Source organism: Rhyacophila brunnea, unplaced genomic scaffold, assembly GCF_057557595.1.
Source record: "Rhyacophila brunnea isolate RB1 unplaced genomic scaffold, BYU_Rbru_1.0 scaffold_8, whole genome shotgun sequence".
In the NCBI taxonomy this organism is placed as follows: Eukaryota; Metazoa; Arthropoda; class Insecta; order Trichoptera; family Rhyacophilidae; genus Rhyacophila; species Rhyacophila brunnea.
In genome coordinates this window covers 42004473-42031031 of record NW_028233350.1, presented here as the reverse complement: position 1 = coordinate 42031031, position 26559 = coordinate 42004473, and the positions used below count along the sequence as shown (strand labels likewise).

The 26559-nt window shown below is 33.1% G+C and overlaps 1 protein-coding gene across 2 annotated transcripts in view; it reads right to left on the bottom strand.

Moving 5' to 3' along the window:
* LOC147064251 (vascular endothelial growth factor receptor 1-like) overlaps positions 1 to 25944 on the bottom strand; it is a 39558-nt gene extending 13614 nt beyond the window's left edge. The window contains exons 1-8 of one of the 2 annotated variants that reach the window (XM_085958520.1): positions 25838 to 25944; positions 23763 to 24001; positions 13393 to 13749; positions 10964 to 11088; positions 7529 to 7700; positions 1196 to 1347; positions 641 to 830; positions 428 to 551 (exon numbers count right to left, since the gene is read on the bottom strand). In XM_085958520.1, coding sequence (XP_085814646.1) covers positions 428 to 551; positions 641 to 830; positions 1196 to 1347; positions 7529 to 7700; positions 10964 to 11088; positions 13393 to 13749; positions 23763 to 23850 — 1208 coding nt within the window. In that variant the 5' untranslated portion in view covers positions 23851 to 24001; positions 25838 to 25944. The remainder of the gene's footprint in view (positions 1 to 427; positions 552 to 640; positions 831 to 1195; positions 1348 to 7528; positions 7701 to 10963; positions 11089 to 13392; positions 13750 to 23762; positions 24002 to 25837) is intronic. The other variant, XM_085958521.1, reaches the window with a different exon arrangement.
* Between the last annotated feature and the right edge of the window lie 615 nt (positions 25945 to 26559).

Genomic DNA, 26559 nt, shown 5'->3' with positions numbered 1-26559 from the left:
AAGGTGTTTGTCATTTTTCAGTGACAGAATTAGTAGGTAATATTTTTTATAGTTATTATAATTAGTAGGTAATATTTATAGAGTTAGTTGACCTGCTCTCCAAAAAAGTTGACATTCATTCGGGTTTCGGACTCTCGAGTGAGACGTCGGCCGCGGCGCGCGCTCTCCGGCGTCTCCGCCAATTTAAATTTAGTTTTATAAATATTTTTGTTAACTTTATACGCTGTAGGTACTGTAAATGTATTCCGAACAATAAAATGCCCTGTTTTCGCCTGTAATTCCGCGTTGTCAATCAATAAGCATGTCCCCGAAAGAAGAACCCAGCAGACGATCACCTTGACCTTACATCTTCCCGGGGAGGTCCAGCGCTACTCCTACGCCCCCCCCCCCTCCTTTCGGAGGTGACAGTATTAGTTAAGTTATTTACCATGTGATTTTTGAAATGGGGAACGAGTCGATCTCAATCTGAAATCTGATGGACCTAGTCGCTTTCACGGTGACGTTGACGTAGCCGGCAGGCTCATACAGCTCTATGAAGGACGTCCCGTTTTCTGAAATCAATAACATATATTTTTATTGTTTGCCACTGACGAGTTCGCTGAAAAAAGTAGTAAATTTTTAAATATCGTTGTTTTTATACCTAACACTCTTATCAATTTTTTATCCATGTTTTTATTCTGGTCACCGTCGATAATTCGACATTCATAGTACCCGTCGTCCTCGTGTGTTACATTTTTGATGAACAGTGAGCGTCTCCCGATTTTCTGTGGCATCTTAGTTGCCCCCCTCGTGATTTCCATCGATGTGTTTGATAACATTACCCTTGATACCTACAAGATAGAATATAATAAAAATACATAGATACCTATGTCTACATAATCCAAGTGATTACACCTTTCTTCTGATACGATACCTGTCTGTATCAATATTATTTTTAAAAAAAGAGTAAAATTAAAATATTGTCATTATCAAAGTGATATAAGAATTTTAAATTTTTGCCCCAGAACCATAATAATATTAAAAAGTGACAATTTTGAAATTCTGTATCTAATTTAAATATAATCTTATATCAAATATATAACCTTACTCCCAGGAATCCGCAAAACAAGTGTTCTGTAAATATGAATAATTTTTATAGAGGTATATGAATAATTTCACCGCCTGACGGTTAATTACGCCGATGGCGGAGACTTACATCCATCTTCTTGTTTGGATATGTCCAGCTGAGGTCAAATGGTATTCCAGGATCGATTCTGACAAAACAATCGAGGTGTATGACACCTCCAATGACAGCGTTGCCATTGTAAGAATCGTTTATCTGAGGCTTCGGTACCGATATAGTGTGCACTGTAATATTTCAAAAACATAACGGATCAAAATTTGAAATGTTCCAAACGACGGTTACATGTACCTAATTTGTACGTAAACATCAATTGTACTTATACGCTTTGGACAAAAACATTTGTACGTAATGCAGATGGCAGAAAAGCTCTGAGACCATATTATTACACATTCTTTGAGTACCATTTCATCGAGCATATGGTTTACGTATATTAAATACACCATACTAGGTACCGCAATATAAGAAGACAAAAGAGAGGCAAGTAAATTATAAATACAATAATATTATATATATAGCCGAACTGTAACATGTTGGCTTATAATGTTGTCGGTCCCAGGTTTGAATCCTGGGGAAAATTAAGGTGTTGTTTTTTGCAATTTGTTTGGACCCAGAAAGTATGGACCTAATAGGTTGAGCATGTGGCTAACATCGATTTCTCGTAAAAACAAAAAACCATTAATACAACCTTCAGTATGTGGAGGCCCATATGTTCTTTTTAAGATCAACCATGGTAAAAAATATATTTATATAATTTCAATAATATAAAATTGTTCAAAATCAATAAAATTACAGGAAGAATTCTGAATAATTCAAAAGTAGATAAGTAAGTATTCGTAAGCAGTGTTGCCAAATGTCATTTACAAGAATATATCAGATAGGGTAAGAAAATAAGCTAGATGGCAATTTTTTTTAAATTTAAAGTGTCTAGAAACGAGCATTTTAAAAAATTGAGTCATAATTATTTACTTAGGTACATGATTTTTACAAGAACAAAGATCGAAGAAGATTTTCGTTATTTACAACTAATAAAATTAATCCAGGTAAGAAATTTAGTTATCATTTTGGTATTACACATTGATTTTATTTATATAAGATACAAAAGATCAGCATGTTGATTTTCGAGCAAATCTATTATAATATTCTAGGTTTATTATAAAAAAAGTTTGCGTTGATTAAAAATGCTAGATTTAACGCCATACGCTAGATGCCTATTCAAAAATGCTAGATCTAGCAAGAAAAATGCTAAATTGGCAACGCTTTTATCGTAAGTACCCACCTATCATTATTATCAGATATTCGAAATGAATCAATGTGAAATAGTCTAGCTTAGTTTAATTACAACATTGCTGTTTACAAAATTAGTATCGTATCACACATAAATGGAACGCGCATGAACAAAATTAACACTTGAATTAATGTGTAATACAGTCTTAATACTTTTCTGCCATCTGCATTGCGTGTAATTTTTTTTGGCCAAATTGTATTAGTAAAAATCTTTACATACAATTTCTCGGACATGTCAAATAACAAGGATATTTTGATTATCTAAGAAGCCATAGTGAAAGAATACCATACCGTCGCATAAAGTTAAAGGAGACTTATTAGAAATACAATACCAATCTGTGATTTTTTTTAATTTCAAATTATTCAAAACAAGGAAATAATTAATGCGTTGAGAATTTAACTAAAATAATTTATAAAGTGAGTTAACGGCCCACATGCTCAGCGTACGTCAAAATGGAGCTTTTATGCTATTATGCTATGTATTATGATCCTGGACATTCCTTAACCGTAGATAATGTATTTAAGTACATAATTTTAAAGCCATATTATCCTTTATATTTATTTTAAACATTTGATGACTGCATAAAGTATTTTTATTACATAAAATAGTATTCTTTTAAACCTCTCGCTCTAATGTTTTAGAATATAGTCATATTTCAGTACGTCCATGTGAAGTGGTGTTAAAATATTTTATGTTTATTAATTTTTAAAAGCATTTATAAAACTATTAGTAAAATTTATGTCGACATTATTATAGTGAAATATTTACAATAAAAAAATATATTGATAATCTCTGTGATCCCAAATTTGACAAGAATTAGGCATTTTATTATTCAAAAAATGGGCAAGATTTACACATTTAAAGATACTGATTATAAGCTATGTCTTTGACCATTCAAATGTGATAAACATTCTACGAATAATGTTTGCTTTATGATAATTATTGACCTAAGAATAAGGTAGTATTTTTTTGAAATACACCATTTCTATTGGCATTTCCCAGTGGCTAAGCTACAACATACGGCCGTAGCCATAAATTGACAAACGATAAATGAAGTAGGGAGTAAGATCATGTTAACGCGCGTGTTTGAACAAGTACCTAATCGAAAAAAAAATTAAAACTGGAAAAAAGTGTGTAACGTCATTTTTCTTCGTGCTTAAAATGTTATCAGGGTGATGCTCCCATTCCGTATCCCGATCTATATACCTACTTGCATCTACATTATGTTCAATATAAAACACATGCTATTATTTCCTTTAATTTGTTTTGGAAATCTTTATCATTCATGCGTACATTTACATTTGTAAACTTGAAGGGTATATGTATTATTCTTAAGTTAAGGCTAAATTATAAGTCAGATGTCAAGAACTTAAAATAATTTCATTAAATTAATATACTAAAGTTGTATTAACATTGAAAAACCGAGAATGGTAAAGCGAGAAGAAATCATTGTACATATTATACAATGATTTAAGGTACCTAGGATTAAAGTTTCTTTTATAAAAGATAAGATGAAATTATTATTTCCTTTGGTATCGGTAGGGAACCATCACGATTTGATTATCCTTGCTTTACAATAGTCACACTTCTGATAGATACCTACACTTACGTCATAAAGAATTAGCTATATTTTAATATTGGACTGACTTAACAGTGAATCATGGAACTAAACACTTAATATTATGCACTGTCCACAGCGATGTTTGCATGGTTCACTAATAATAACATAGAACAAGACATATGCGGCTGAAGTATACGTGATAGGTTTTTGATATTTTGACATATAGTTATGTAGTTACTTGTTAAGTGGCCCAACACATTTTAACCACTGTAAAAACTAGATATCTTGAGTGAGAACTAGAATATATAGCGACTTGCATCAAACAATCTATCACTTAGAAATGCCTGAAATGTTTTTCACAATCTAAGCAAGTATACAAAAAATTAATCCAAGATTTAAAAAAATCTGGAAACGAAACTTCTGCTAAAATATTAAATTATATTGTATTATTAAAAACATATCATCCATTTCGCATAAAAATAAAAATCTTTTAATAGAAACCTCCACTCCGTGGAGACCCATATGATCTTATTAGGATCGGACATGGACATCGGACACAAATATATATATAAAGAAAAAAAATAGAAACTGCCCTCATATATATTATATATGAGGGCAGTTTCTCACCCATACAATTTTTATGCAAGGGAGTTTTCAAACCTGTCAGTGCCTCGGGTCTCCACAGACCTAAGCCTGTCACAGTTTGCCTCTTTACCCAAGACAAATTAAACAAGGCGCAAAATGCCCCAGATGCATAGAATGTCGAGTCACGTTAGATTCTCATAGTATCAAAATGTCATATGCAGATCAAAATATAACAACATTTGTGAAAGCAGCGCGATATTGAGTCAGAATTGTTGACATTTTTGGTTATTTTATTACACTACTTTAATTGTAAATGCACGCCAAGGTGATAAAGTATACCGTAAAGTGACAAACCTATGATTTTTGTATGTCCAGTCTCAATGATATTTCGTGTGCAAGTTGCTAAACATATGTGTAGGTACATTGCTTACTCTATCGCTATCTGTTAATCAGCCGATAAACAGTTAAATAGTGTTTAGTGATTCTAGACATTCTGTGCATCTTGTCCTTAGTTATTATAATAAATCTAAACAGGCTCATCTCTGCATATGAGTTTATGATAAAAAATAAAAATAATAAATAAAATTGTGCATCTTATAAGATAAGGTTAGTCAATGTTGAAAGCTGTGAAGAACAGTGTTAAAGCCAAACCACACATGCGGAAAATAAAGACAGAAATGGAGGTTTGTGTAAGGAGATACAACACCGATAAACAAAAACAAAACCAACACAAAAAATAATATATATGATAGAAACCTCCAACCGATGAAGTCAATGTGACCACAACCAAAGCTGCACTGCACCCACAGCACAAATTAATCTTAACGTACTTACTTACAATTCAAAATTAATATAATATAGAGGTCTTCAGTCTAATTGCCACATTGCGCTTTGCACAAGTAAGGTGTAGTCGATAAGCTATTGACAACAAAACTAAAACCGTTGTGTGGGTCAAAATTAACACTGTCCGTAACCTGTAATTTTTAAAGTATATTAGGGATCGAATATTAACAAAAAGGGCATCACAATGTTAAGATTGGTCGCAAAACTTCATCTTACATCACTTACACTTAATAAAAGTTAAATAATAATCATTTTATTATTAAAATTTAACTATTAATCCTTTAAATGCATGCAAATTATTTTAATATAATATTCATTAATCTACTGCGGCAAAATTTGATCGTAATTAATTGTGGGCATATTTACATACTATTCATTATGCTCAGCGCAATGTACATGTTAATAATTATTAATGTATGCTGTTTCCTACTTGAATAGTTGAGCCATTGAATGAATTACTTGAAAAACGAATAATTATTGATTCATTTCCATTATGTGGAGACGTCAGTGTTTTGTGAGATTTTTAAGCCCGCCGTCCATTATAACTGCGAGACACAATCACATGTCTACGTGAACATTTCGGGGATATTTCAAAGATGGTGATATTATACACAGGTGGATGCGGAAGTGTCGCATGCCAATAAATATGCACTGACCAATCGCAGTTCTTTTGATGACCTCTCGATACCCTAGTTCTTTATGGATAGGTACAACTGGAGATACCTTGTTCAAAGCGTTTGAAAATTATACTCAGATTCTCATTTCAATGTTAAAGCCTTGATTTTTAAAGTAAATGTGTTTATTTTTTATTTACTTCAAATGAACTTAGAAACACGCAATGAAATTTTACAGTTTATCAAATAATCAACCCAGACATTCCCGTTTTTAATTAAATTGATGATTAATCCCATAAAGTGTTATTCGATTTTATGACCCGTTGAAGAAATTTTTGATTATTGAAGTTATACTTCTTTTGAGGCGTTTGGTAGAGAGTGAAATTGGGAGCTGCGCGCGCACACCGTTATGAAAGTGTGTGACAGTATGAAGTTAGCTGCGAATCAGTAAGCTGCATACAAACACAAGTTTGATAGTAGAATTTTTCCGTTGCCCAAGCACGAACGAATTTATTATCGTCGACCATTTGCAATTCCTTACGTTAACAAACGATTAAACGTCAGAGTGACAGTTATTACTTTAAAAATAAAAACAACGAAAAATAATTATATAATTTAGTAATATAAGTTAAAGTGTATAGAAATAAACCAACGGCGCTCCAATAAGCGGCCCTTTTTCTTGAGTGTGTAATTTAACAAGATAATTAAGAGCTAGTCGAGTTTTGTTTTTGTTTTGTTACGCCAAATAAGTATAACTTCTAACGCGCGTACATAAGTACACGTACCGTTTTTTTATTATTGAATTATAAATAAAAGACCTTTCTTCATCGAATGGCATTAACTCAAAACCTCAAAAATTTGAGTTGTTTCCCTATAGAACTAGGGTATCGTCATGTCTAAACCGTCACCGAAATGTTCGCTTAATTTTTTTTTTTTTTATTATTAAGGAAAACAAACAGTTACATATTATTGATAACAGAAATTTTAAATATAATATTAAAAAGTTATTGCAACCAGCAAAGTTTCCATATATACATTATAATATAGTTAAGTCTAACAAGATAGAGAGTACGAATAACATAAATATAAAGAAATTACATGAGAAAAATGAGAAAAGTCTAAACCGTCACTGAAATGTTCGCTTAAATTAAACTGCTACTTCCTGTGATTTATGGTTGTATCTAGCCATCGTAATAGGCGGTAGTTGCTCTGATGTCAATAGAGCCTGAAATGTTTAAAAGTTATAGTTTTTGATGAAACTATTAAAAAATTAACATATTATTTTAGAATTAGCTCAGGGCTCCTCCGAGCATAAATTCGTCACTGCTCTTATACTATCATCTTTCTGTTCTTACTGAGGATTTGTATAAAAGTACACTAGGAATGTATATTTTGCTGCATGTGATGACATCTCATATCCAACATGAAGTTTGCAATCATACCTCTGTTAAATTAGAATTGCCGTAAAACATTTGTCAGTTTTGCAACCAGTCGTAACATTTTGATGCTTGACATACTTGAAATAGACAATCCAAATGAGAATTCTTCACTGTTGCCGTCTAGTACGAATTTACATTCGTAAACAAAGGCACCGTCATCCATTTCGACTTCTGGTAAGGTGAAACCAAAGTGCTTATGATACGTCACCACTCTATTGTTTAGTGCCTCCAGCTTGACATCCGTTTTTACCTGCATATTACACCATTTTCAATAGGTCAGAGGCTTTATTAACTGAAGAGTACTACGTAAAACTAATAGGTATGTATATGTACATCGGTTGTGGCTATAATTCTGGCTTATGGTACGTTTACATTTGACACTAATATCGTCATATTTATGTATGACACCATATTCACTTAGTGTAAACAGTAATTATATTTGTATTAGCCACTTATTTTGCTTGTGTCGACACTCACCTGTCACTTCACCGCGTATATGACAAGTCCGAACTTGCAGCGATATTATAATATCACCGAAGTTGAGCTGCCGTCTACTTTTATACCTGGTGAAGTTGATATTATTTCGGAAACAGTATGCAATAAATTATTATCCATGATGTTGATGAGTGATAAAAAGAAGTAGTTAAAGGCAGATATTGACGAATTAATTGATCGACGTTATGTAATGTTATTAGACTTCACGGTAAAAGTGCACTATTCGGAACTATTCCGAACCATAAAAATCAACTTTTTTTAAAGTAACTGCTATAAACACTAGATATATGGATAGAATGACATTTTGGCGCTTTATAAATATACTCAAATCACAAGTAATAAGCATCAATTTCACGTAGAAATATAGTTTCTCCAAGTGGACTCATCTTAATGATTGATTTTTGAAGGCCATTCCAAATAGTGAATTTTTATCGACTTCACATTTAAAGTTAATTTAAGTGGGTAGGTAGGTATGTAAAACTATCGATTTCAAAAACTATACCTAATTTATTAGTTTTTTTTTAATTTTATATGTAGTAAGTACCTATAATATTTTATATTGCCAAGATTGAAGAAAGAAAAATATTGATAAGAGAATACAACTGACACAACGTTTTTGAGAAGTATACGAAATAAGTGTCCGAATAAGTTACAATGCCATATTATGTAAACACCGCATACATTTATTCCAAATGTTGCCATTGAATAAAGTGTAGAGACTTTATTTCAATGAGAAGTATTCGAGAATTTTATGTCAGATACATGCAGGTGTACACGGGAAGTGAAATTTTATGTCAGACACATAAAATAAGTATAATGTATAAGTGTCAGATGTAAACGTACCATATGCATCTATCAAATTAATATACTTAATACCAGCGCTCGAAATGGAAAAGTTTACGAACCGGAGCCCTCAGTAAATTTTCTGAAGATATTTACATAGTCATCAAATCGTATGTGTATTTTATGAAAATAAGTGTGTCAGATTTTCTATTATATGGCCTATCTAACTCAGACGCTCAACATATTTTTTCCACGAGACGGAGCGATAATTTTACAAATTTCACGAGCCGGAACGGCGCTCCGGTGCGTTCCGTTCCATTTCGAGCCCTGCTTAATACATATTACCAGTGCTTTTTTTGCAGTGAAGCGGTATTCCGGCATCTATTTTTGACGAATTTTGTGTTGATATTTTGATATTTTTCTTAAATTAGTGTTAAAGCCATCTATCTATAGATAATTAATTTGATTATTTTTTTCTTGTCACTGGTATATTCTGCGCTTTTCAATGCAACGATGTGACCACGTAGCTAGCTGTAAGCTGACCAATAATTGACAACTGTCAGTTGAGTGTAGTCTAATCACAGGAACGCAAGCGCACAGCGGAGCATTTGTTTGTTGGCGTTTTCGTTTTCATGGGTCAGTAATATAATATGACGTTTATTGACATGCATAGCATTATTACTTTCGTTTACTTTTAATAATAAAGAAGGCAGCACATTTTTTACTTTTTAGTGCAAAAGTTTGACCCCAAATTTTATTTATATTAAGATCAACAACTTTTGGCCCAGCTCATTATTTCTACAAAAAAAGCACTGTATACGTAAATTATAATATTAACCACTACATAAAAAATTATGGGCAACACAAACGGCTTGATGATCAATAGAATCTCCATCTTTAATAAATTGGTCATTAGAGGGAGAGAAAGACATGTCTGTATTATGTACAAGGATCAGCGCAGTTGTGGACTCAGTGTTGCCATGTCTACTGCAACTTCAGTAGATCTACTGATATTTTTTGATATTTTTGTCAATATACTGAATCTACTGATATTTTATGAAATCTTCTATATTTCTTCGTTCCACAAAATTCCCACCATCCGGGAAAAAAACGAGCTTTCTTTGAAAAATTGGTAACTTGCGGCCCGCGGCAAGTAATCTACTGATATTTTGTCGAATCTACTGAAATTTTTATCCACATTCTACTGAAATTTCAAATTTTGACTTGGTAATACTGAAGTGTTAGAAATTAAACATTTGAACTAGCATATTTCTCATATGATAGTCGTTGTGGTATTATAAGGTGTATCTGATCTGAGAAACACAGATATGCAAATAGTTTCTCGTTCCGTCGTTGTGTTGCACAGTAGCCTAGCTATCACTGTCACAATACTTGATGAGTCTCGAAGTGGAAATGTGAAGAGGAAAATGGATATATTCGTGCATTTACAAATACTAATATAGAATGCCCAACATTAGAATGGTTATTTTGAACAATGTATAGGAATTAAATCTGATCATTCCAACATATTGCCTACAACTTATATTTGGATAGTGTTAACACTATGTCAAAACAATCCAATTATTTTACTTGATATAAGAGAAACAGGTAATTTAAAACTTGGGTTCTCATTTCACTAAAATCAAAAACACTGTCTTTTTACTTCGCTGGCCAGAATTGGTTTCATTCTGTCTAATTTGTGAAGTTTTGGCGTTTATACTATTTTTTCTGTGTTTCCAAAACTGCTTCTACTGAAAACAATTGTTTTTAGACTTATCTGGCCACAGAATTGTTATAGATTGATTTTAGCGTATTATGAAAATAATCTTAGCTTGTGATATATTATGTATGAAACTCAACCTATGACCAAAGTATATGTAAATTATTACCTCGGTTGAGGAATATCTGTAATATTGAATAATTTCTTACTTATTTTAATACTAGGTATTTTAGGGCTATATACATTGTAGCTTATCACTGATTTCTCTGAAGATATCATATTTTAATTAATTTGATTATAATATTATCCTACTACATAGTATGCTTCTCTCGTCCTGTAGTCTAGGTATAGATCGGGCTACAAAAGAATAAATCCAGCCATAATGATTTATAATTCGAGGACAGTCATAAGTGTAACTAGTTCGACTGTAATAGTGGGTATTCATTCTGGTTTGATATGCATAGGTATGCTTGTTCAACTATTATTAGTTAGTCATGAGATTAAAATGTCCATACCTTAACACCATTTTGGTAAAGAGTTACTTCCACTCTTGGTGAAGTAGGTCTGCACGGGATAGTGACCGAGGCATATTGTATTGCGGTCACAACGTCTTGCGATGAAACCATGAGATTTTCTGGATCTGGTAATATTATTTATAGATTAAAAACAAATAGTTACCTAATAATACAATTATTGTAAGTTTATCTTTGACTTATTTTTTTTTTCTTTTTAATGTTTTTAGATACGAGGGTGGGTCAATAAGTCCTTAGAAAAGCCGACAGGTGGCGCGACTAGTACTGTAAGCGGTTTGTTTTCATGCGGCGGCACTACCGATTCAGTATGCTGCGAAGTTTCAATCAGATTGGTCGGGTTGTTGTGTGTTTCTCGTACATTTAAAAAAAAAATTTGCTTGTGGAAAATGGAAAAATGGAAAATGGAGAAAATTGAGTTTAGAGCTGTTATTAAACATTTTAATATAAAAGGGTTAACAGCAAAGGAAATAAAAAATGAGTTGGATTTAGTTCACGGCATATCTGCTCCTTCACTTGCAACTATTTATAACTGGTTAAATGAATTTAAACGTGGTCGTACATCAACAAAGGATGAACCACGCTCAGGACGTCCTGTAGAGGTGACTACACCAGAAATGATCAATAAAATCCACGATATGGTGTTAAGTGACCGAAGATTAAAGTTGAGTGAGATAATTGAGGTTACAGGGATCTCAAAAGGTAGCGTCATTTCTATTTTACATGACAAATTGGGCATGAAAAAAATTTCTGCAAGATGGGTGCCGCGTTTGCTCACAGTCGACAATAAACGCAATAGGCTGGTGGCCTCTACAGCCCTGTTGTCGCTCATGCAACGCAATCCGGATGAATTTTTTCGTCGCTTTGTGACTGTAGATGAAACATGGATACACCACTATACTCCCGAGACGAAAGAACAGTCAAAGCAGTGGATTGCGAAGGCAAACCATGTCCAAAGAAGGCGAAAACCGTAAAATCAGCTGGTAAGGTTATGGCTACTGTATTTTGGGATGCACGTGAAATTATTTTCGTTGACTATTTGGAAAAAGGAAAAACAATAACAGGGGATTATTATGCATCTTTATTGGACCAGCTAAAAAACAAAATTGAAGAAAAACGGCCTCATTTAAACAGGAAAAAAATCCTCTTTCATCAGGACAATGCCCGTGTTCACACATGTTTACGATCAATGGCTAAAATTGAAGAATTTAAGTTCGAATTGGTCGACCACCCACCGTATTTGCCAGATTTAGCCCCCAGTGACTTTTTCCTTTTCCCAAACTTAAAAAAATGGCTAAGTGGACAACGTTTTTTTTCAAATGAAGAAGTCATCGATCGGATAAATGCTTATTTTGAGGACCTTCCGAAAACTTATTTTTCTGACGGTTTAAAAAATATTGAAAAACGTCAAATGAAAAATGAACGAAAAATGTCTCAAATTGCAAGCTTCGTTTTTTTCCGCTAGGTGCCTCCCCCTTTAGCTGTCATAAGTGGTTGTGTCTACCCGTGACCTTGTTGTCGAAATTAATAGACACGGTGCTCCTTTTTTTTCATCTGTTTCACATGTGTAGGCTTCATATATATAGAAGAAGCAACGTTTTTTCAACATTTAAGATTTCAATGATATTTTTAATAAACGTATTGTGTGACATAGTTGATAGCTCGTTTAATTAATTAAAAAAATATCATAGATTGATGACATTGTAATTATTATAGTAAAGTTTACGTTTTGAATTAGAATATGTGCTTAGAATCGATATATTTATTGATGATTTACTAATACTCTAATTAGACTAGCAGACTCAACACCTCACGTTATTGGTCATAAGTAATTGTCAATCATAAATAGCAATTATGCGCAACGATTCAGGTAACATTTGGATGATCTCGACGCTTGTTGTGATTGTTGATTCATAACATAACATAAGTTCTATAGATAGTTTTCAAAACAGTCTTCGCACGTCATATATCACCACAAAATATTGGATATTTTGTTGAATAAGTTACATGTTACTGATTGTTGTTACCAGCATACTATTTTTGATTTGTATTAGGTATTATTGTCAGGCAACTTTTAATATAAACGTCAAACCGACAGCATTGACAGGGCACGCTGCGCATGGTCATACTCAAAAGCTCACTGCTTCAAACCAATCCGTCACTTGGATCTATCACTGAATCTTGCCTTAAAATAGAAATTATTCTATTTTGCCCACAATTCAGAATGAGATTTCACAATCAGGTGTGATCGGGTTATCGTGTATTGTTGGTCTGCGAGTTATAGAGCTAAGGACCCCTAATGGAATATATTGTTTTATCTTCATGATTAAATAATTGCAATGTATGACTTTTGTACGGTTATATGAAACAAGTCAACATTTTATACACAAACAATATACAAAACATGTTCTTACCCTCTACGTATATATAAATCCTCGAGAGTTTTCCCTCTCGTTCAAGATCCTCGATGGTATACAATGAATAATCGCTGGTATTAAAAACACAGGAATAGTACCCGACATCCACATAGGAGATATTAAATAGCTCCAATAAAAGCCCGTAAGGATAAGCAGCATCAGGTGTTTCAGAAACGGTAATCCGACTTTCAGTATCCGGCGTATTTTCATCAATGAATCCAATTTTGGGGAAGACCCAAGTTATTGGTTGTTTTCCCTCACACCGCAGGGTCAGATTCCTGCCAGACATCACGACAGCTTCTTTTTCTTTGGGGAATATTCGTGGAGGATTGAAATCGGACGTTACGACATTATCTGAAATCGTTTCAAAAAAATATTTTTCTGCATTACACCAAACATTTATTTTACGGATGTCATACAAAACAGTACTATTAATCTGGCATAGAAATGTCTCCTTAAAATAAAGAATTCTTCTTTATCATGGCTATAATGATGTATTTATTTTGTATGCTGGCAATGATTGTCTATGGGTATATTGTTTTGTGTTGTTTTTTTTTGAATTTATTTTTATCATGGTTGATCACCAATAAATTATCAGCGTTGGTAGGCGCTACTAACTGTTATGTTATAATAATATTATGTTTTGTCCAGCAATTGTCTGGTATTATGTTAACATCAAAATGTACCTATAAGTATGGAAATCGTAAAGGAGTATTTTGAGATGGAACATTTTTGTCACACCCAGGGTAGGTACCTACAAAAAATAATGGGAAGTGGGTTGCCTTTTAGGTGATGCTGTAACAATATTTAAATCTCGAGTGTGGAAAAATATGAGATAAACTTAAAAACATGTTTATATTAGAGAATATGTTATTTTCAATAGGTAGTTACTTTGGTATCATAATACGCATTAAATTTTGTCACATAAACTACACGCGTATTCTATATTAAATAATAATATTTGAGGATACTTATAGCGCTTTGTGCTTCTTGAGATTTTAAGGCCTGATCGTCATAAAGTAATAAAACGAATCCGGCTTCAAAGTATTGGTCCATGGTGCAAAATCTGGTTTGCAAAACATAAATATTACTCGGGCAAGATCCACAGCAGTTGGATCTTTGTTGCGACATTATAATGTGGATCCAAGTTACCTGGATCTTTTTCGCGTATTAGTGTATAGGACTGTATGACTTTAATTAATTTTGGAATATAGATCCAAATAGCTTGGATAAGGGTTTGAAATGGACCGGAACGCACCGGAGCGCCGTTCCGGTTCATAAAATCTCCAAAAGTATCGCTCCGTCTCGTGAAATAATATTTGACCATCTGAGCTAGACAGGCTTAATAAAAAATCTAACACTTTTTTTTTGGAAAATACACATAAAATTAGATAACTACATATGTTCATATTTTCGTTAACTTATCGAGCGCTCCGGTTCGTAAAATTTTCCATTTCGAGCGCTGGCTTGGATACTTTTCGCATATTAGTGTATAGGACTTTTTGGCTTCAATTAATTTTGCCATATAGATCCAAATAGCTTGGATCGTTTTTGCAAGTTTAATATCTTCCTTACGGTAGCTTTTTTTAAGTTTGCAAAAAACATCCAAGTAGTATGGATGTAATATTAAATTGACTTGGTATTCAATTAGTATCCTAAATATTAAAAGTTAAACGGTCAAGTTGTTTAGATTTAATACTGAATAATATCAATAATTAGCAATTCGGATGTGGGATTATTTTATGAGTCTACTGAAAGAATAGTGAATCTTTATACTATGGATATGAATGTTGAGTCGTCGCCAGATAATTTGGATGCCCGGAAAAATACTTATACAAGTGAAAATAATGCAGTAAATGGTTTAAACGTTACAAGAGAGGGTGAGTTAAACCTTAATATTATGTAAATTAACTCAAATGTTGATATTGGACATGCAGTTGAGGTGCTGCTAGATAATTTGGATGCGGGTCAAATTGTTACAACAGGCGGTAGGGGAGCCCACGAACGGGTCGACATAGAAAGTTTGAATTCTCTCGAGAAGAAAGAAAAATACAAAAACATGTTGTCTCTAGAAATAAAATAATAATTCCCAAATGTTTAATTGGTCTTAACTGCAACTGTGGACTTCAGTGTAATCACGTTGTTTCTGTACGGAAAAGAGAGATTGAATTCCATAAATATTATGAATTGGGACCATATAAATACCTATTGCTCAATCGATGTGTATTGCTGCTTGTGTGAAATAAGGGCCGTATAAACGGAGCTACACATCCACGAATACTACCGCATCTCGCCAATACTATTTGTCTGGCATAAGAGTGTGTAGAAATATGTTTGTTAAAACCTTACGAACAACTCCAAAGAGGATTGACACTTCATTAAAAAGATAAGGTCCGAAGATTCTATAACTGACAAGAGAGGCAAACAAGCAAGTTGGAATAAAATACCTTACGAAGATACCTTCATCTGACACATCCTACATTTAATTTACTTCCTGGACTAACTCCCGTGTAACCGCCCTCCCCCCAACATCCACATCTACCATCACAATCATACAAAATTTACAGTCCACTATAAAAAGCGCAGCCAATATTTTTCCGAAATTTTGAGGTTTCATATTTCACGAGAAATCTAAAAATTGACAATGTGCACCCATCCAATGTGCCCAATTTAGCCATCTTCACCCTACTTAACTACGACGAAATTAACTAATAGAGAAGTACTCCAGTTGCATGAACGTGTATAATTGATCATACATTTAATATAGTACACATTCAAAATAGTAAGGGACACAAAGGACTGCTCAGGAGCGGCAATTATGTATCTTGTATACTGCTTTGCGCGTCACTTTTGTAATTAACCATATCACAGTAGAGTGGCCGTCACCTAACCTTGATATTTGGAATAGATATTTTTGAATTAAAACATGAGTAAACCAATCAAGTGCCTGGCTTTTACTAATACAATTATACAGTTGCGTGTATACATAAATCCTTGTCACTGTGGATAATGGCAAGGTTATCTGGAGGATACTCTAATAATGTTGTATTGGCCAGATAGGGGTTCCGCAAGAGTTAACGAAATACTAAGGGTCCCTCCCGTCAAGCAAAAAAGGTTTGTAATCACTGAATCGAAAGAATATCACCAGTGTTTCAATCAAGGCAAGAGTGAAATGGCCTGCAGTATTCAATAATGGACACAATACAAAGTTGTGACGTAAACGTCAAAAAGGTAATACGTAATTCATACCTATGCTTTAAGCTTCAACGCATTAATATTGTTTGTACCATTGACGATCGATATACCTATCAATGCTACGTAAAGTTATATTATGTTTGAACACTTTCATGGAAGTTATAAAAGTTATTATCATACAAATTCTAGAAGAATCGATTAGTCTTATCAATAGAATCGATCATTCGAGTGTAGTTTCGCGTAATTTATCACTGAGTCAGAACGATTTACGTCAATGAATTGTAAGACATTCAACTTATCAGTCGTTACCTATAGCTAAGCTTACCATACGTCTTGTTTTAACCGGGATTGTTCTGGTTTATGATGTTTTATAATGTCAGGCATGTCCATGGTTGAAGCAAATAGGAATGGAGTCGTGACGGTACAAAGCATGTACAATCAGTTGTAATGTAATAATATCATTTCGTGAAAATGTTGAAGAAGGATCATTAACCAATTCCTATTTTTATTTCCTTAACCGGCTTAAGGGGGTACATGCTCGTCGAAGGTCAAAATTGAGTTTTTATTGTATTTTCAAACCATGATCCTGGTCACTCCTTAAACGTTGTAGATAATCTATTTATATAAATTTGAAGCCTTAGTTACTGCACAGTTATGTACCGAAATATGACTATATTCTAGAACATTAAAGCGAGAGGTTTAAAAGAATACTATTTTATGTAACAAAAATACTTTATGCAGTCATCAAATGTTGAAAATAACTATAAAGGATAATAAGGCTTCAAAATTATATAAATAGATTATCTACAACGTTTAAGGAGTGTCCAGGATCATGGTTTGAAAATAAAAATAAAAACTCAATTTTGACCTACGACGAGCACGTGGGCCGTTAAGTGAAAGTCATTTTCAAAAGGAAACTAGCATCACTTGATTTGTATTGTATCATTCACTCTCTACCCGCTACCGAAAGGATGTGACGAATGCTTTAAAATGAGGCATGGTTAATGTTTACCGTCGCGCAATAAGCTCTTGTTATAGTAGGAGAATAGTTTCAGAATAAATGCAATGAGTGGTTGAAAGAAAACAAAAACTCATAATTTTCAGAACGAATGGAAAATTGAATATGTATGTATTTCTGACAGGTGCTGTTTAATTTGTATTGTCTCAGTGTCATCAGCCAAATAGAGTGCTGAGTGGTAGGTATTTAATAGCCAATAGCTTAAATATTTGTCGTCATTAGTATGTCTTCCGTAGCATAATGGCTGAATGCGACGAGTTTGGGGCGTTTACCCGTTGGAGATGCCGGTTCGATTCCCGACCGGTTGGCTTACTTTTTTCAAAAAAGTTTTTTCTATTGGTTGTGATATACTCTCTCAGTTAGTGTTTTTCTAAATTATATAATGTTCAAATACAATACGTTTATTTAAGTTGAAGAATGCCAGTGGAAAAGTGTGGTAGATCACTGCTAATTTAGTTAGGCATCCACAATTCGTATTTATCGATAATTTGAGCCCCGAAATGTCGTCTAATGAGGTTTTCAAAACCATATGTTTACATTATTATAGAGAGTACCTATGCATATGTGTTGACTGATATCAAACGTCGTTAAGTCCACTGAATGTTAAACTGAGGAAAACGTAGTTTTATCATATTTTGTAATAAAAACGGTTGCAACATCCGAGATATTGTAAGTTAATTGAATCTGGTAACCACGATGGCTACAAAAAAGACCTATTAATTCCATCGGTGGAACATTTAAAAAATTATATTTTTATTTTGGACTTAGCAATTTAGAATAAAATATAGGTGGACTTAAATTGTTTGAGTTGTTAAAGTTCTTTGATAAATAATCTTCTTCCACGGCGCTACATCCCGGGGTGGGATTTGGCCTCCTCCACAACCGCTCTCCACTCACTCCGGTCTCTCGCCACACTTATCCACTTACCGGGTCTTCCTATATGAAGCCAGTCCACTTCTACGGCGTCAGCCCATCTCCTTCTTGGACGGCCTCTGGGTCTCTTCCGTTGGGGTAGCCATTTCGTCATGATCCTTGGCGCTCTAACTTCAGGCACTCTCTCCACATGTCCCGCCCATCGTAGTCTTTGGGACTTACAGTATCTTATGATTGTTTGCTGTTCAATCAGCTCTTCCAACTCGTGGTTCATTTTTATTCTGTAGTTCCCATTTTCCAACGTGGGTCCAAAGATTTTGCGGAGTATTTTGCGCTCGAAGACAGCTAATTTGTTTCCCTCGTTTTGAGTTAAGCACCAAGTCTCACAGCCATAAGTGACCACTGGCCTTATAATTGTTTTATAAATTAGAAGTTTACTTCTTCGGCCTAGAATTTTCGACCCCACCAGTCGCTTGCAGGCATGCCAGCATTTATTCCCGGAGATAAGGCCGATTTTTATCTCCTCTGCTGTCTTATTTTGGGTATTTAGGCTGGATACGAGATACGTGAACACTTGTCCACCACTTCATATGCATGCTGTCCTATGTCTATATTCTGCAGCGGTACCTGATTGCGTGTGCTGACCATATACTTAGTTTTTGACTGGTTTATTTACAGACCAGCGTTTTCTGCTTTTATTTTCATAGTTCCACCACGGTCGATCATCTTCTGTTATTATTCTTCTTGTAATTTCTATGTCGTCAGCATAAGCACACATCTGCGTTGTACTGTTATCTACCCATCCTCTTATGTTGGTTTCACAAGCTATGTATTCCACCACAAGGTTAAATACCATAGTGTATAGCGCATCCCCTTGTCTCACACCTGATTCGATTTTGAAGCTTTCAGTTTGCTCATTTTGCACAGTGACAACAGCTTGAGTATCCGTCAGTGTGGTCTTTATTAGCCTTAATAGTTTTAAGGAAATTCCCAGTATTTTTAGGCTTTGCAGCATCTTATCCCTATTCATGCTGTCGAAATCTTGTTTAAAATCAATAAACAGGTGGTGGAGTGTAAGGTTGTATTCGTGCGCTTTCTCCATAGTTTGCCTCATGAGATGGGTGTGATCTATGGAAAATCTATTTGGTCGGAAGCCGCATTGGTATTCTCCCAGGATTTCCTCACCATAGATCATTAACCTGCTATACAGTACTGATGAGAAAACTTTATAAGCTGTGTTTAGAATTGTGATCCCTCTGTAGTTATCGCACATTGTTTTGTCTCCCTTTTTCAGAATAGGCACGATTATACCCATCTTCCATTCCTCAGGTAGAATTTCTTTTTCCCAAATATTGAGAATTATCTTGTGTATATTTGCTTCCAGTGTTGGGCCACCACTCTTTATCAGCTCGGCTGTTATCCTGTCGGTTCCAGGTGCTTTATTGTTTTTCAGCGTTCTTAATGCTCTTCTTGCTTCAGGCAGAGTAGGCTCATCAATAAATTCCTCAGCAGTGTGGTACAATACTTCTTCCGTTTCCTCACGACCATTACAATAAGTCTTATTTAAAAGTGTTGTGAAATAGCCTTTCCATCTTTCCATGATGTCCTCCTTTTCATTGTTTCTTCTTTGACATTCCATGTCTTGGAGTATTCTCTTAAGCATCATTCGTTTTTTCTCTCGACAGAGCTTTGTTGCAGTTTTTCTCTTTTGTTTATAAGTTTCGTAATTTTGGCGCGTTTCCCTTTATAGGCATTTCTTCCTTGCTTCATTTTTTCAAACAGTGCTTGCCTGCAATCATCATCAAACCATCCTGCATCTATTTTTGCTTTGTTTTTCCCCAGAATTTCTGTGGCACTCGTGATAATACAGTTTTTTGTATTTACCCAATCCACATTCACATCATCGGTTATTAAAGTCATTTTTAAGTTTGTTTCTATAGATTCTTGGTATTTATCCAAAATTTCTTCATCCCTTCAGGCCTTCTTTTTTCAGTATTAAGGAGATTTTTTGTTTTAATTTTGCTCTCACCAGGAAGTGATCAGAATCGCAATTGGCTCCTCTGCAGACGCGCACATCCTCCACTGTTGTCGCTCTTCTTTTCGATATAAGAATGTGATCTATTTGGTTGCATGTATTACTTCCAGATATTTTTCAGGTTCCTCTGTGGATATTTTTATGTTTAAACCATGTACTACTCGTACTATTAATTGAGTTAGCATTTACTTACTTGTAGAATTCCAATTTACAAGAAATGAAAATAAAATTAATGTTAAATTCTACAAGTTTTTAAAAAAGGTTTCTCGATAGCTATTTCGGTTGTAACACCATTATCAAGACTATTCAGATAGGCCGCTTGCCCTTGCTTAAATACTACACGTGTATATATAGAGACATAATACATTCTCTATCTATACACGTGTAATATTTAAGCAAGGGCAAGCGGCCTATCTGAATAGTCTTGATAATGGTTTTACAACCGAAATAGCTATCGACAAACCTTTTTTTAAAAACCTGTAGAATTTAATATTAATTATATTTTCATGTACCTACTACTAATTATTATTAAATTATTTGCAGCCGCTAAAAAGCATAGACGTTCACCATTATCGCTTATCGTTTCATGCAAACTGTGCTGCCCACAGTTGATAAAAAATGTTGATAAATAATGCATTCTGTTATGTTGTTATGAATCATACCTTTTATAGATTGCGTCACATCATATCAGATGAATTATGCGCAGTTTTGTTATTGTTATTTTATTTTAAATAAAATCAGTCATCATCAGTATCATCACATACGCACCGTGAGTGAAAAACAAAGTCATCTGCAATAGACATATTTTGGATATATTAGGGTTTGAAGTCTTCGTTTTGTTAGAATAAATAGATTTTCTAAAAAAACCATAATACTTATTTGGTTTATATTTACATTATATTGCATGTTCTTTCAGTTACTTCACTCTAACATTATAAAGTTCATGATTTTTGCAGTTGTTTTGCATTTAATCTCGAAATTGAAAAATTTGCAGATGCCTTGGTTTTACACTCACGGTGCGATTATCCCTTTACTGCATAGTGTCGCAAATTTGCGACATTTCAAACTACTTCGATATAGCCGATGCCATCTGTGTAAATTATCAAATAATATCCTTTTTCGATGCCTAGAAAACTGTTTTACCATAAACATTCTACTTTTCCGATTTTGTTTGGACATTTCAAGAAATAAAGCATTTCTGCATTATAGTCTATGCATTTCTGCTTTGACAGTTGACGAATTCGTATGTACGCGAAAATCCGCATTTGTAAATAAATAAAAAAAAATGTACAGAAGATTGAAATTGGTTGAATAAAAATAAATACACATCAAATAAGGTGTGTACATTAGTTTTTTATAATTGTTATTATTTAGTTTTGTATTTTGTCATACGGAAATGTAACTTTTCCTAATGTCGTAAATCTGCGACATCACGCAGTAACATACAAAATTTAATGAAATTTTCGAAAAAAAAAAATTATTATTTTTCTTTCATTCACAAAGCATTTTGACACCAAGAAAAAATAAAATTTTTCAAAAAAAAAAATCATGCAGTGAAGGGTTAAGACAGTGCAAAAACAAGGTTGTCGAAAATTTTCTTTCTTACTTTGACGTAATATTATTTATTTATATCATATTCAAAACATTAGATTACCTTCTAGAAAAATATCGAGTTTTTCAATATTATAAATGGTCAAAAACAAACGATTAAACAATTCAAATTTTGGAATTTGTCATTCAATTGATAATTCCATGTATTTTATTCTATCCTGTTTTAGAAAAAAAATATGGTAAGCCTACAACAGCAGGCTGCTTATCAATTGAAACTAAATACGTGGTTATGAATATAAATTATAGTTACAAAGGATTAGATAGGGACCTATTAAAAGATTTTATTAGGGTTTTCAAAAGAATCAACGTTTACTTGGTGATGATTTTTAAACTCTATTTATCATTTATTGTTATTCACTACATATTTAAAAAATATTACTACACATGTTTCATTCTCATTATATTATAATGTATTATCATTGTACGTTTAGGCGTTTATTATCAGAAACCGATAAATCCACAATTCAATATTTGTGACAAACGACGTTTTGGTGTTTCAAGCGTAGGTGGTTGGGTTTCTGTTGTACTCGTATTATATTTTCAAATTATAACAATATGCCAATTTGATTAAACAAATACCTACATGCATATTATGGACATCCAATGCAAAAGGATCACAAGTGCTAAAATCTTTATTTTTCAACTGAAAACAACGGAGGAACAAGTTAAAAATTCTAGTTTCGAGTTAATTGAACTTGAATGTTTGCGTCATATAATCAAATCATTAACTATATGTGTTATTAAGAGTGGGTTATTTCAGTTCTCCCTCTGTTGCTTTGAAGTTACAGACATTTTTTTTTAATAAATGCAACATTGGTATTTTTATTTTAAATGGGGTATTACAATTTATTCATTCATTATGTAGGTATAGTTTTCAGTAATCAATTGGCATATTTGTCTAAAAGACCGATTTTTTTCACTTTATCTCACTGATGCTTACAGGTAGTTCTATGTATACACCTTTTATTAGATTTTCGGTATATGTAGACTTATCGGTTTTTGGCAATAAATTCCTCATGTAATAAGATAATTATCAATGATATCGATTGAGAAAAGAAACGTATAAGGAACTTAATAGTTTTAAATATTTTTAATGTGATAAATACATTTTATAAAAAAAATATTATAGGAGTATAATCATGGCCAATATCAGTTATATGTAGTTACAGACTGACAAATAATAATATAATAGTTTTGATATTATTTTGGCACCATTATTCGGCATTCTGTTACGCTCAGTACATATTAATATATTTATAGGTACCTAATGCCGGCCCTGAGTATAATTGAAAATATAGATAGAGAGAAACTGTAGATTTTTGAAGCCCTGTATTTAAAAAGTAGAGTATTTTAGTGAGCAGGCAATTATAGCACTTAATTAAATATCGATGAAATGTTGTAATGCATGTGTTTAGTATGACGTGTTTATGTAAATATGTAATGTGTATAAATTTAGCCAAATGTGAGCAACGCGCACGCTTTGCTTACATGATTTAGCCAACTGAGAGATAATAAAATAGAAAACATTAATATGCCAGATTTGCAAAGAGAAAAAATTAATAAATTTAAAAAAAACCAAACAGTGCAAACAATACTAAAAAACAAAACAATATTTAAAATTATGTCTTTTCTCACCTCGTTGAATACGCCGCTTCTGCTCTGATAGGTGAGGAGTGCCCAATAATGCAACGAGCATAACCAGGAAAGCTGCTGGCGCCATCATCTTGATGGTAGACTTTTCACCACGAAGAAGTAGAGGACATCGGTGTATTGTCTTGGATAATTAATTATTATCAATGACGCACTGTATTACACGCTATTTCAAATAGTATATTTTTTATTTAAATGCACTAAAATATATCATTATTATATACCTATAAAAATTCACTCAATTAATTATACTGAATAAACAAAAATCTATATGCAAATGGAAAATGGAGATAAGTCTAAAACCAATACTTTTCAAGAGACAATGTTGAGTTTTTGAACAGGTTGTTTGGAGACTTCAATATTTCTGTATGGGATGTATTAATTCAGCAAATTCTAGAGATCATTAATTGTCCCTTTTCTCATTCATGTATATTATAATATGTTCATTATGATTAACTTGATAGGTATATTTAAGATTTTTTTAATGTGTTCGATTTATCTCCATTTTCCTTCCGAGAAATGAGATAATGGAGATATGTCGGTAAAACATAAACCGATTGCTATGCAGATTAACTATAATGAATAATGACAAGTCAAATCAAAAACGCATAAATTCGATCCACAAGCATAATAGTTCCCATACAATATTATTCAAAACTAAATCTTCTATTGGCTCCCCTGAAAACGAATGATGTTGGACTTATCTCCATTTCCCTTTCACACACAAAAATGTAATTATCTGAGTACCCATGTAATTCATTGGTAAAGATAGCGTACATATTCCATCTTCTCAAAAAAAATCTTGAAAAACAGCTTAGTATATAGTAGGTACTTACTTCAAATTTTTAGATATATTGTATAGAAATCACAATGCACATTATATTATTATACTACATCAGTTTATGCAAAATAAAACAATACTTACATAAATATGTTTAACTATCAATAATAAAAACAATCCAATGCCATCTTCTAATTTATGTCTAAAACATAATGATATATACTGTAACCCATAACAATAATGAAAACCTATGGCGTAAAGCACACTGCAAGTGGCAGGACGATGCGCGCGGATTATGGATAAATTCCAGTAACAGGCATTGTCTCCTTCGGTTCTGTCATCGATAACTCAAATTGAATTGTATTTATTATTAATACACAATGAAATATATAATATATTTGTATTCTTATTATGGGATGTTTTTCAAGGCTTTTTTTGAAGATATCTAGAAGTGTCGTTTTTCCAATTTGATTTACAAGTTAGTTATTTAATGTGAAACCTATTAATATCGTTTTAATTGCATTTTATTAAATAGCAAATAATAACATAACGACTGTTATAATATACCGGCCGGATGATCAAGACAAAAGCATGTTCCATGCTAAGAACCGCAACCCGTAGAATATGTTTGAAAAAAGTTTGCGATCCTTTTGTAGTCAATTGGTACTATAACTTGTCTTTTTAAACAATACAATCATCAACCTGAATTTAAAGGATTGTCCACAATGGATATATGATGTTGACTGTCAACTTGACCTAACAAGTTTTTCCCATGATCCTTTAAAAAGTAAACTCGTTAGTGTCATCGGATTTCCGTCAACTACCTACGTTAATTAATAAAAAATACGTCGATTTTCTTTCGGGACATCACTAGCGCTTCATACATTAGTATGACACACTTACCCCAAAAAAATGTTTTAGTCCATTTTGTTGAAATTCTATACTGTAGTTTTAACTCAAGACTCAATATTTATTACATGAAATATTACCTTTCTATGCATATAATACATTATGGTTTCGAAGTACTTTTGGAATAAAGATGAGTTTAGTTACACTTACCCCAATATTGGGGTAAGTGTAACAAACTGACTAGTGATCAAAAAATATTAAAATGTCGTATTATAGTAAGATATACAGTGGGTTCCTTCTGTACATATTAATTGTAATGCTTTTGTAGACCCTACGGTAAAGTTTTCAACTGTTTAGAACACGCCTATTCATTATGAACCACGTTGAAATTCATCTCATTAAATTATATGTCACACTTACCCCGACTCACCTTATTTAAATGCAATAAATACTCTGGCACCGCGAAAGTGAGCGTCTAGCTTATACAAGACGAGCGACGTCGCACATCCGAACTGACCGACGTCTAATAACGAACTCACAGACTAATATACTTTTAACGAACTGATTTTCCGACGATATCTCTTATTATTAATTTCATCTACGGCAGTGGCTCTCAACATGTATGTCGATCATTATTATGAATACATTTCATATTGAATCTAATATAACGAATGTACGAACTGTATGTAACGAACTGTTTCATACACTCTTTTTTCATATGTATTCATACATTTCATATTATTTCATTCATTCTCCGTACAGGCCAATTGGCGTAACCCTCAAATATCAAATTGTTCAGGAAGTGAAAAAAACTGTGGGCATTGTATTTACTTATTAATTTATAAGTATAATATTTATTTATAATTTTATATAAGTATATTTTTTATTACAAATTGAGAATTTTCTTTTATTGACACACCAGTGGCTTGCGTTTAGGGGTTACAGCACTTGGCTGGAATATTTTTTGTCAAGTTATAAAAATGGCTTAAAAATAGTTTATTAAAAATTTAAAAAGTTTTATTAATAAAAAATATTTTGATATAAAATATTTTTTCGTGATTTATCATACTTGGCCAGTTCGTGTAAGAGTAAGCAATACGACCATTGCCATCAAAATGTCACTTCGGTCGAGCGGTTACGCGTCCGGTCCAA